The 12,026-nt window shown below is 51.6% G+C and overlaps 1 protein-coding gene across 2 annotated transcripts in view; it reads left to right on the forward strand.

Annotated features, from left to right (window-relative positions):
- TMEM63C (transmembrane protein 63C) overlaps positions 1-12,026 on the forward strand; it is a 68,501-nt gene that overhangs the window by 37,111 nt on the left and 19,364 nt on the right. For both annotated transcript variants that reach the window (XM_030319659.1, XM_030319661.1), the window contains exons 6-9: positions 3,054-3,091; positions 7,301-7,443; positions 8,830-8,878; positions 10,838-10,946. In XM_030319659.1, the coding sequence (XP_030175519.1) occupies positions 3,054-3,091; positions 7,301-7,443; positions 8,830-8,878; positions 10,838-10,946 (339 nt within the window). The remainder of the gene's footprint in view (positions 1-3,053; positions 3,092-7,300; positions 7,444-8,829; positions 8,879-10,837; positions 10,947-12,026) is intronic.

Here is a 12,026-nt window from a genome sequence, read left to right on the forward strand (position 1 = left end):
CTGCCCCACCCATTTTCCACCTCATCTGTCCTTGCCTCCCAACTCCCCCATCCCTGGCCACAGTGGCCACCTTTTAGATCCTTAAAAGTGCCACCTCCTTCCCTCCACAGGGCCTTTGGCCTGTCCTTCCCCCTCCCTCTCCCCGGTGCCCCCCCCCTCAGGTTAACACACTCACCCTTTGTTCAGATTTCAGCCCAAACACCACTTCCCCAGGAGCCCCATCCCTGCCTTGTGGGTCCAGATCTTTGGTTTTACACGCATTGCTTTTCTTCAGAGCTCTTAACTCAGTCCGTAACAGTCCCTCATCTACCAGATCGGTCCAGGGTCTCTGCTCCCCCAGCAAGAGCAGGTGCTGACCTGGGCTTGCCCACCACTGTCCCCCCACCCCCACCCCCAGCCAGGCCAACCTGCCATGTAATTAGCATCTGATTTGTGTTTGTTGGAGGCAGTGAGTAAAACCATATTCCTTCCATTATCATCCCTCCAAGAGACCTTGTCCCCTTATCTGCCAGGATCTGCCCCAAGCTGTGTGGAGAGCCTCAGACAAATTTGTCCCTTAGAATTCCTCTATAGAACAGGGACAGTCACGCCTACCTTACAAGGTTGACTCTCAGGTTTATTTTCAGAAGCATTGCTTTGGTTGGGGTTTTTTGTTGTTGTTGTTGTTGTTGTACAATGGCAAAAAGATCATTTATTTAAAAATAATCTGAGGAATCATTACAGCAGCAGTGAGGTAGTCAAACTGCAGAGGTAGAAATGAGACAGGCAGGGAGAGAGTCTGGTGAGGTGGCCCGTGGATGCCCCGGCCAGGATGCTGGGGCCTCAGCCAGGCCGAGTGGCGTGGGTAAAGCAAACGGGTCATTACCCCATGTGGTGGGAGTGAGGAGCTTGGGGCCACCAAGCGAGGTGCGATGAACTGACCACTGTCACTCAGTCTTGTCAGCTGAGCTGGTTCCTAGGACCTTGTGGCCATTTCCTGCAGGGATGGGACAGGAGGAGAGGCGGCATCTGCTTCTCAGGCCTGCTGTTCAGGTGCTCTGTCTTGTGAATGGTTTGCGCCTTCCCTAGCTGCAGTGTAAACCCAGGGGAGCACATCCGCATGTGTGGGCCTGTCGTCCGTGAGAGAAGAGAGATACTGCACACATGCTCGCTCACGCATCTACGTCTGTGCAGTTTCTACAGGCACATAGGCCACACTTCTTCTCACGACCTCTGCCCTCTCAAGGACAGTCCTGTCCTGTGTGAATTCCAGGACTTGTACGTGCCATGTGGGGTATACACCTTTGCACCTGCCATAGAAGGGGTGGAAGTGACTCCCAGGAAGGTGTGTCCCTCGCTGTGCACAACAAACCTCCTCACCCACTAAATAAAACACACCCCTGTTTGCCCATAGGTGGTGGTGCGAAAAACTCTCCGATGCGGAGAGTGGAGTTCAGACTCTCAGCCCAACTCCTGTTTAGCAACTCACGACTTCCCTGGGGACTTTCACAATCAATGCCACCAGCGTGCTAGTCCCCTTCATTGCTGTGACCCATACTGGGCATCTGTATTTTAGTTCTTCAAGACATAACTGAGGACACGGTCCCCCCTAAGGTGGATGTCTGACCATCAGGCAACCCCATACAGGGAAGGGTACTTGGTGGGTCTTATACTGAATGGAGCGAGGAACTTCCTTCTGTTTTCCTATCACTTCCTTTTGGGAAATACCCTTCCCCAATCAGCGTGGCGCAGGGGAATGTCAGCCAGGCAGGCTGCCTGTTTCACTCACGTACTTGTGATCAAATGGGGCCAATCAAGAGTTAAACCTTTTCCAAGATTTTCCTAAACCCTAGAGTATCCTGGAAGGAATCACGCACCAGGGCAACTTCACCAGCTATCAGATCTGGCCACTTTTAGGGCCATGGGCCCCAGCCCATCATCATGCACACTCTCCCCAAGCAGACTTCCTTTCTAGGCCCCCCCATCACCTCCACGGCTGAGGCTGCCTTTCCCCACCACCCAGAAACCCCAGACAGCAAGACCTTGAGATAAAGGCATAATCAACAGGACTCTTCAAGTTTGTTTATTTATTTTTGAGAGAGAGAGAGAGAGAGAGAGAGAGAGAACAAGTGGGGGAGGGGCAAAGAGACAGAGACACAGAATCCAAAGCAGGCTCCAGGCTCTGAGCTGTCAGCACAGAGCCCAAGGCGGGGCTTGAACCCACGAACCATGAGATCATGACCTGAGCCGAAGTCGGACGCTTAACCGACTGAGCCACCCAGGCGCCCCAGTAGGACTCTCAGATGTAGGAGAAGAAACCCATCTCAAACTAGTGTTTAAAAAAAAAAAAAAAAAAGGTAACACGTGGCTAGAGTGTGGGGAAATCCAGAGAGAAGTGGCTTCTTTGGGTACAACTTGATCCAAGTCCTGTGATGCTACCAGGATCCTCTCTCCAGGCTTTTTTTTTTTTTTTCCTCAGACAAGCTCCTGCCTGTAGCATCGAAGATGACACCAAAGCCACTGCAGGCTCCATGGTGTTCACCAAGGTGCAGGAGCTCAGATGGGGAGAGACCCTCTCTCCCAACGCCCCTCTCAATCCCTCTAAGAGAATTTTGATCGGCCCCACTTGCATCATGTTCCCGTTGATCAGCTGACCACTGGTGGCGGACCCCTGCTTGACGGACAGCCCACCGGGCCACATGCAATGGGGGAGGGGGGGCACTTCCCAGGCAGAAGCGATGAGGGACAGACAGAAAGTAGCCAACGTCCACTCTACAAACGGTCCCTTCTCTCCCTCCGGTCCAAGACCCACTAAGCCCCCATTTCCTGTAACAGGATGCCACATGGCAGGAATGTGAACTCATAGCTCACTTCCGGGGAGACCTCTCCCTGGACAGTCACCACTGATTCCAGATGGAGCCCACTTCCTTCCAGGACCCATGCCCTTCTTGCTGCCATCTCTTGCCTGGAAGGAGGCCCCTTGCTGACGCTGCCTCATGTTTCCCAGGTTCCCACAGCTGAGGAGGGCAGGCCTGGGCCTGGATTTTCTCACATGTTCTCTCCTTTTTCCCCAGGGCTTCTATTCCTGGTTCTTCAACACCATCACCATGAAGTAAGTGCCTGAACTTTCCCAGCTTGTGATAGCAGCTGCTATATTTGGGTGGTGATGGGGGTGGGGCGTGCTGCCCTGCAGGTCTGGGCCCCAGCCGGCCTGCGTTCTGGACCCTTTTCCCCACTCCCCACTGACTGCCTCAGCCCTGCCCAGGCAGGGGACGCTTTCTGGGTCACAGTGGGTGAAATGGGACCTGGGCACAGCCCACAGCCCTCAGGAAAGGACCATTTTCTCATGCTTATAAAAATGCTTTTATGGATCCCACACTAGGAAAAAGAAATTCTTCTTGCATAGCTATTTGCTTTCTTTCTGTGAACACCATTCATCGTATTGAAATGGAAAAGAAAATACCAGGCAGAAGGGCATACTTCCTCTTGCCTCAGCACTGATTACAGAGGGACAGCCCCTTGTCCGCTTGCCTTCTGGATCTCTTTAGGGCCAGACCCCACTTGGCAAGGAGAAAGACCCCAAGTCACCTGTTTTCTCCTAATTACCCCATGCTTCATGATTTTGACTGCACCCTCCTGACTCTGCCCGGCTTCAGCTGAGCGCTTACCAGAACTCTCTGTCCCCACTGTGTGTATGTGTGTGCACACACACTCATGCCTGTGCACACGGCTCTGCCTCCACCTCAGAGCCCTGTACATTCCTGGGTGCTCCCTAAATATCCCCCGTCTGTCCTGCCCTGTCCACCTTTCAAAGCCCTCCTCCAGGGTCCTTTCTTGCCTGGTGATGCCTGCCTTAGGGTACAGTCTCACTGCCCCTCAAAGGCCACCTGCAGCAAGGGGCCTGAATGGGCCTGCTAATTTGCTTTTTTGGCAAAGGTTCATAGAACTTCCTCTTGCGTGGGCCTCCACACCCACCAGTCAGGCCCTGGCTGGGAGCATTCACACATTTTTCCAAGACCCCATCCCACCCCCTTGGGCCACCTCAGGGCACCCCCCCCTTCCTCCAGACCTGCTGAAGGGGGCACGAGGCACCCTGACTGGGCCCTGGGAATCCTGAGCTGGGCTTAGGACCACTGGCCTCTGGTGTTTGAGCTCCAACCCCACTGATGGGGGAGTCCCCGTGGCCTTGCCTCCCAGGCTGTCTTCATCATCCATCAGAGTTCCTAGTATCCAGAAGTGATACAGCTAGTTTGTGTGTGTGGTTCAGGGATCTTAGCCACATGTAGGGGGAGTGGAGGGGAAACATTTTATTTCTTGGCACCTTCTCTGGGTTTGCTTGGGTAAGTTTTAAAACATGCACAAGCTCACATTAAATATATTTTCATTAAGAGAGACCTGGTAGCCACCTCCAGGCCTCCTGCAGAGAGGCAACCCTTGTCCACAGTTTCAAGGGAATTTACTTTTTTCCTTTCCGCAAGATTTGCCGATTTAAAACATGTTTAAATAATCAATAACGTGTCTGAACACTTGGAGCTGGTTACCCTGGGAAGCCATACGAGCTGGCTGTGGGTGCCTGGGCTTAGCAAGTTCCTGAAGGATGGGCCAGGGCAGAATGGCACATTAGCCAGCTCTTTACATGGGGAAGAGGGAGGGAAACCTGGGGTACATAGGCCGGCCTGAGCTGACCACACCCTCGGTCTTGGACAGCTGACTTTCTGGGTTTTCTGTTGTCTGCTGACCCATCAGCGGGTATATATGGGGGCAGGGGGAAGTGTTGCAAGAGAGTAGCGTACGTGTAAAACTTAAAACTTCATGCAGTACGCATCTCTGTGGTGCACATGTGAATATGAAATAAAAGAGGCACGTCACTATGTTGGTGCAAATCCATGTATACAGCTATTCATGTGTGCATACCCAGACCTGCGGGTCAGTGGGAGGTCAGTGTGCACAGTAGTGTGTGTTTCCGGGTGAGAATCCTCCCCACCCCCCCCACCCTACTCCACCCAAAGGTTCCTCCATGGGGAACTCATCGTCCGGGGAAGGAGGAAGGCTGGGCATTGTATTATGCATCCCGCACCCTTTGAGAACAGTGTCTAGACGGCAGCTTAATACATTTACTGATCAGGGACAAGGAAGCCAGAGTCCCAGTGTACAAAGCCCACGGAATCTAGTTGGAGAGGCAAAGGTTAACAAGACTCACTGTATATAATTCATAATGGGAAAGTTATCATTGCTGTGCAGGGGGTATTTGGGGGACAAGAAATTAATTCCAGCTAGGGCGTGCAGGAGAAGCAAGCTTTGAGCTAGGCCTTGAAGGATGGGGAGAATTTCCACTCTATGCCAAGTGCAGGACCCATCACAAATAAAGGACTACATGAGTGAAGGTTTGGGGCAGAGATGGGCAGGGAGCATCCAGCAATGGTCCGTCTAGTGTGGCTAGAAGCAAGGATACACGGCAAGAGAGAGGCTAAATGGTTGGGCCAGAAGGATCAGCTGGGATCTTGACTGCCATGCTGAGAATTCTGGGCAAGACATCAAATGCTGTTTATGCTATAGTCACTAAGTTAAACAAGCACAACAACAAAAAACTAAAGGAGATTAGCCAAGATGCTTAATAGTCATTATCTTGGGTTGGATGAGATTCTGCAGGAATGATTTTCTTCTCCTTTGTATTTCCCAAGATTTCTTTTTTTAAAAATTATTTTAATGTTTATTTATTTTTGAGAGAGAGACAGAGTGCAAGTGGGGAAGGAGCAGAGAGAGGGAGACCCAGAATTTGAAGAAGGCTCCAGGCTCTGAGCTGTCAGAACAGCCTGATGTGGGGCTTGAACTCACAAACCGTGAGATCTTGACCTGAGCCAAAGTTGCAAGCTCAACCAACTGAGCCACCCAAGGCACCCCCAAAAATTTCTATAATAAAATTTCACTTTTCTTTCTTTCTTTCTTTCTTTCTTTCTTTCTTTCTTTCTTTCTTTCTTTCTTTTTCTTGAGAGAGAGAGCGCATGAGCAGGAGAGAGGGGCAGAGGGAGAAGGAGACAGAATCTTAAGCAAGCTCTATGTTCAGTGCAGGGTCCCATGTGTGGCTGAATCCCACAACCCTGGGATCATGACTTGAACTGAAATCAAGAGTCAGACACTCAACCGACTGAGCCATCCAGGCGCCCCATACTTTTAAATTTTTTATTGAAGTATAACACACACATGGAAAAGTCCACAAAAAATAAATGTCCAGCTCAATTACAGCAAAGCAGATCAAGAACTGGAACATTGCCAACACTCCATCACTTCCTCCTCTCCAAAGGGAGAGTATCCTGACTTCTAACTCCATAGTTCTATATTGCTTATTTTTGAACTTTGTATACGAAACCATACAATATGTACTGTTTGTCCCTGGATCTTTCACTCAACATTGTGTTTGTGAGGTTCAGCTATGGTCATTCATTTTTATCTCTGTATAGTATTTCGTTATATATACAGTGTTTTATATATATATATATATCATTATATATATACGTATATATGTACATATATATATATACATATATATATATCATGTATATACATACATTATCTCACAATTCTTGTGTCCATTTCCACCCTCGGTAGACGTTTAGGTTGTTTGAGGCTGTTATAAACAAGGCGTCTATGAGATTCTTATACATGTCTCTTGATATGTGCATGTGTTAATACTAGACCTGGAGTTACTAGGTCATAGGCTGTGCATACATTCAATTTCCTTAGATAATACCAACTGCTTTCCAAAGTGGCTCTGCCGGAGACGTACCCATGAATGTGGGAGAGCTCCCAGTGCCCCCATACCCTTGCCAAGACTTGGTATTGTCTGACTTTCTAGCTTTGGTCAATCTGGCAGTATGGAGTGATATCTCTTTGTGGTTTTAAGAATTCCTTTTTAACTGACACATTAAAAGAAACAACTTTTTAAAAAATAGGATGCATCTTGATCTCGCTGGTGGTTTGTCTGGTGCACGCACCATGGCAAGCACTCAAAATGTATGAAGAAGCAATAAAAGATGGAATGAATGCTTGATTTCAAAAGTGCTTCTGGATTCCCGAGTGAGTGTCTGTAACATAACTTCTGCCTTCGATATGCCTGTGAAATTCAGTGAAATACATTTGAGGCATAACAGAGGCTTTGAGATGAAGGGTGATATTTCTAAAAAAAAAAAAAAAAAAAAAAGAAAAGAAAAGAAAACTTGGGGGTAGGTTGATAATCTTCTCTTCCTTTTCTCTACCTCCCTCCGACCTAAGCTGTGGCCACGCTGGCTCCTGAGGCGTGTCCTTGTCTGTGTGTCTCTTCCAGGAACGAGGATCTAATTAGCAAGTGTGGAGACGATGCCCGCATCTACATCATGTTCCAGTATCATCTCATCATCTTTGTGCTTATCCTCTGCATCCCCTCCTTGGGCATCATCTTGCCCATCAACTACACTGGAACCGTTCTGGGTAGGTGGAGCTCAACGCACCCTGCGCCTGGGCCACTCGACCTAACGGGCGGCCTGGTAGGCGGGGCAGAGCTTGGGTCTTGGTAGTCTAGAAATCTAAAATTTAAGTCCACATCTCGAAACTAGTTATGTGACCTTAGGACAACCCAAACTTCTGTCCTCCCATGTGGAGACTGGACCTGGGGCGTCCTTCATCACAAGTGTGGCCCAGGACCTGGCCCATGGCAGACACACAGTAGTAATTCAGTCTGGAGCTGAATGTTTACCTGCAGCCCCACCCTACATCTTGCCAGGTCTTTGCAGAGGCCTTTTTATGGCATGTGACCTACCGCAAAGATCCCTGAACTTGATCTCTCCCCATCCCCTCTGTGACAGACATAGCACTGGAAGTGTAAAATTGGTCTGATAAGAAGTCTAGCCACACTCGTTATAAGAGGGTCCTTTTGACAGAATGACATTGTGGGTGTAGACTTGGCCTGCGTCTGCTTCCCAGAAAATACCTTTGCTCGATCTAGCAAATGACTTCTTATTATATTAAGCACATCAATCCCTCCAGGCCTCAGATCCTCAGCTGTCATGGGGATCGGGAGACGATGCCAGAGCCTGGCACGTAGTGAGTGTCCGGTGAATAACAGCCAGTATTTCACTTAGAAATGTGAAGATGGACGGAGCCGAAGGCTGTACAACTAAGTGGTGTACTTAGCACCTTAAGTGCCCATGTGGCAGCCAGTGGTACCCTGATTCCTCAGGCGTCTGTTTCTCCTCAGCCAGAGGCAGACCTCAGTTAATTCAAGGTAGCACACAATGTGCCACGAGATACCACTGCCACAGTAACTTCTGTCTTTCCAGATTCCCTTCCTAAGAGCTTGTGTGTTGGCAATGATACGTTATATTACATGTAACATAGATATGTATAGTATATCAACGCAAGATTTCTGGACGCATTTCATAATACCCAGAGATGTCCAAACTGACAAACTAATACATTTTGCCAGAAGGCTTTACTCTGTCGAAAGGAGGTAATGTGACATTCTTGTGATTGTTGCCAGGGGTAACAGTGTTACTGATTTCTTCCCTCCACTCGTGCTGGGGCCCTGGGCTCCTTCAATAAGCATTTACTGGTGTCTGCTTGATCCAGTTGGGCACTGGGGATGCCTCGTCAAGACCTGGCTGTAGAGCCCCAACCAGCAGTCTCGGGAAGAAGAAGAGGCCTCTTCTGGTTTTGTGGGGAGGTGGGGGCAAGTTCTGGGGAACAAGAGGGGAGGGGAGGATGTGGGCAGGCATCTCTAGACCCCAGGCATCATTTGGGAACCTCGAACGCAAGCAGCTCCCACACTCACTCAATCAAGGAACCAGCTTTGAGATCAGTCACTTTCTTCTCTTTCAGATTGGAATAGTCACTTCGGTCGGACCACCATTGTCAATGTCTCCATAGAGTAGGTACCTGATCGTCTTACCTCCCATTCTACTGGCTCAGGGTTATTGGTGGGGAGAGAAGGTCCAACTTGTGGGTCAAAAACATGGGCACTGCTCTGCTGCTAAGAAAGGCCTGGTTTCCTTGGGACCCATGCACTGAGTAGGATGCCAGAAGTTGCATTCTCTTAGGGGGGCAGGACTCCTGCTGCCTCAGTGTCCCCACATCTGTAGTAGGTAGAACTACCCAAACTGGCCACTCCTGAAGACTTGGAAAGATGGTCCTGTTTGTTTAATATGTCCAGCCCCCAAGTGGCAAAGACCCTGTAGCAAGCAGAGGCTTGAGGTATTATTTCCTGCTCACAAAATAGAGCAAGTTAACCCTCATATAACCGAATAAAGTGTAGACCTGATTCCCACAGCAGGGGGACTGAGGAACCACATGACCTGAGTTTATGCCCCACCTGTGCCATTAGCTGACCCTGGGTCTGGGGCAATGCACCGCCACCCTGAGCTTTATTACTAGTCTAGTCTGTGGTGGAGAAAGAACTGTTGGACGTGATTCGTGGATTTCAACAGCAGCCAACCTGATCAGATCAACTTATACTGAGCCAGATGTGGCCCTGCCGGTCCTTGCTGAGAAAACAGGCCCCCAGGGTGTCTCGGCCAGGTGTGGCTGACTTCCTGACAAAGCCGAAGCCTCAGGTGTGAGAGGGGGTTCACACGCTCCTGCCCCACCCCGGCCCCTCTGCCCCCGCACCCTGCAATCCATCAAACTCCCAAATCAGCAGAATGGGGCTGTGGCATCCTCTTAGCACCCCTTCCAGCCATCTCCTCCCCCGGTGCTGCCGACACCAGAGCAGAATTCACCACCTTCTCCCCGGCCAGCCACGGTGGGGGTGCGGTGCCTACACCTTCCCAACAAGATGTCAATTTTTATTTTTATTAAAAAAATTTTTTTAATGTTGGTTTATTTTTGAGACAGACAGATCATGAGTGGGAGGGGCAGAGAGACAGGGAGACACAGAATCCGAAGCGGGCTCCAGGCTCTGAGCTGTCAGCACAGGGCCCAACATGGAGCTCGAACTCTCGGGCCACGAGGTCATGACCTGAGCTGAAGTCGGAAGCTTAGCGGACTGAGCCACCCAGACGCCCCCAAGATGTTAATTTTAATAGGGCAGGAAAGACCCTTCAAAATCCATAAATCCGTATTGGCAGAAAGCAGGAATGTTCTTTAGAGACCGTATAAACTTGCCGGCTCTCAGGAAAGGAAGATTGAGACACCTAGCTGGAGGGGGATGTTACGTGAAACGTCAGGCACTGGGATGAGTGGCGAGGAGATATTTTGAAGCGACACAGCTTTTCTCTCCTCAGACCGCACCAAATAAGGTGGGCCCTATTTCTGAACAGTCAGCTTGGCCAGATGCCCCGGGACAGCATCATCTGAGCCCAAAGCCCGCGTGCCACCGCCCTTCCTACCCCATAGAGGCAGAGCAAACCCGCCGGGCCCTCCTCCCTCTGGACGCGAGTGTGACCCCCTGTCCCTCGCCACAGAGGTCAGATGACCCCTCCGCCTGGGCTGCTGGGCAGCCATGGGAGCCTGAGCTGCGGCCGCCAGCAGCACAGCACAGTGGTGAGGAGTCAAAGCGCTTCCTCTGCCAGGGCTGCCCCGGCTAGAAGTGACCTCGGGCAGGCCACCTGCCACTCTGATCAAATGAAGATAGTCACAGTACCACCCTCGTATGGTGTTAGGGTCTAGTGAGAAATGTACATAAAGCATCTAGTCCCAGCCTGGGTCTGCCATATAGGAAGCACTCAACAAACGTTAGCCTTCAGCAGCCCACATGGGGCACCCGCTTCTTACCATGGCCGTCCCCTTCCAAGGTGCCCCAGTGTCTGGATGCACCAGAGGGTGGCCCAGGGGAGAACCGGATGGGGTGGGAGAGGATGGTCTCACCCCTCCTGTGTCTTGTTCTTGGCAGAAGTAAGGTCCTGTGGCTGCATAGCTGCTTCTCCTTCCTCTATTTCGTCATTAACTTCGTCTTCATGACCCATCACTGTTTAGGGTTTGTGCCCAAGAAGAGCCATAAGGTGAGTAAGCGAAATGGACTCCCGGAACTACTCCCTGCCAGCCAGAGCCCTCCCCAGCTGGACCGTCCCACTGCCAGCCTGCAGAGGCACCCCACACGGGCACGTTCTGCACACCTGTAGGGGGCAGTCTCACCTGAGCGGCGCAAGCCTCCTGCTCTTAGCCCGGTGAATCAGCACCTGGCCCCTAGCACAGCTGTCCTGGGTGGTAAACCACTGAAACTCTGCCAAGCCAGCTGGCAAACAGCTGTCCCAGGTGCCTCCTCCCGCTACACCCCGCTGCCTGGCCCCTCTTCAAAGACCCCCGGACCCCCACCATCCACAGACTAAAGGATTAACGAACCCCTGGGCCAGCAGGGGGGCTCCCATCCTCAGTGTTCAGTGCCCCCTGCTGGGGAATGCCCAAGTTCCTTGCCCTTCCACAGTCTCTGAGGTCAGAGACCCCAGGTCCTGGCCCAGTATCCTCCCAAGCAGGCACTGCGATAAGGAATAGCACAGCACTCGCCTGTTTTGAAGGTGATTCTAGGAAAAACCACTGGGCTGGGTGGGGGGGAGTGGGAGGGAGAAGAAGATGCAGATAAGAGGCAGCCATTAAGGAACGGGCACTTTGGGCAGCCTGGGGATCAGGCAGAACATGCCCCCCCCCCGAGTTTTCCTAACCTGAGTGGGGTGGGGGGCAGTCGGGCACCTTCCCACCAACTCCCCATCCATCAGCAGTGGAGCCTGAACTGGGGCCCTGACGCTTCACACCTGCTCCTGCTACTGGCAGTCCAGGCGCTTGAAGTGCACAGCTGCCCTGAGGGTGTAGACATGAGGCCCAAGGGCGGCAGGTGGGCCCTCAGCCCTGCCCGCCTGAGCTGCACCCAACCCGCACCCTCACCCTCACCGGCACCCCCACCTGCACACTCACCCTCACTCGCACCCTTGCCCTCACTCGCACCCCCACCACCACCCGCACCCCAACCCTCACCCACACCCTTACCCGCAGCCCCACCCCCACCCTCACCCTCACCCACACCCAACCCTCACCCTCACCCCCACCCTCGCCCCAACCCTCACCCCCATCCTTGCCCACACCCCCAC

This window comes from Lynx canadensis, chromosome B3, assembly GCF_007474595.2.
Source record: "Lynx canadensis isolate LIC74 chromosome B3, mLynCan4.pri.v2, whole genome shotgun sequence".
In the NCBI taxonomy this organism is placed as follows: Eukaryota; Metazoa; Chordata; class Mammalia; order Carnivora; family Felidae; genus Lynx; species Lynx canadensis.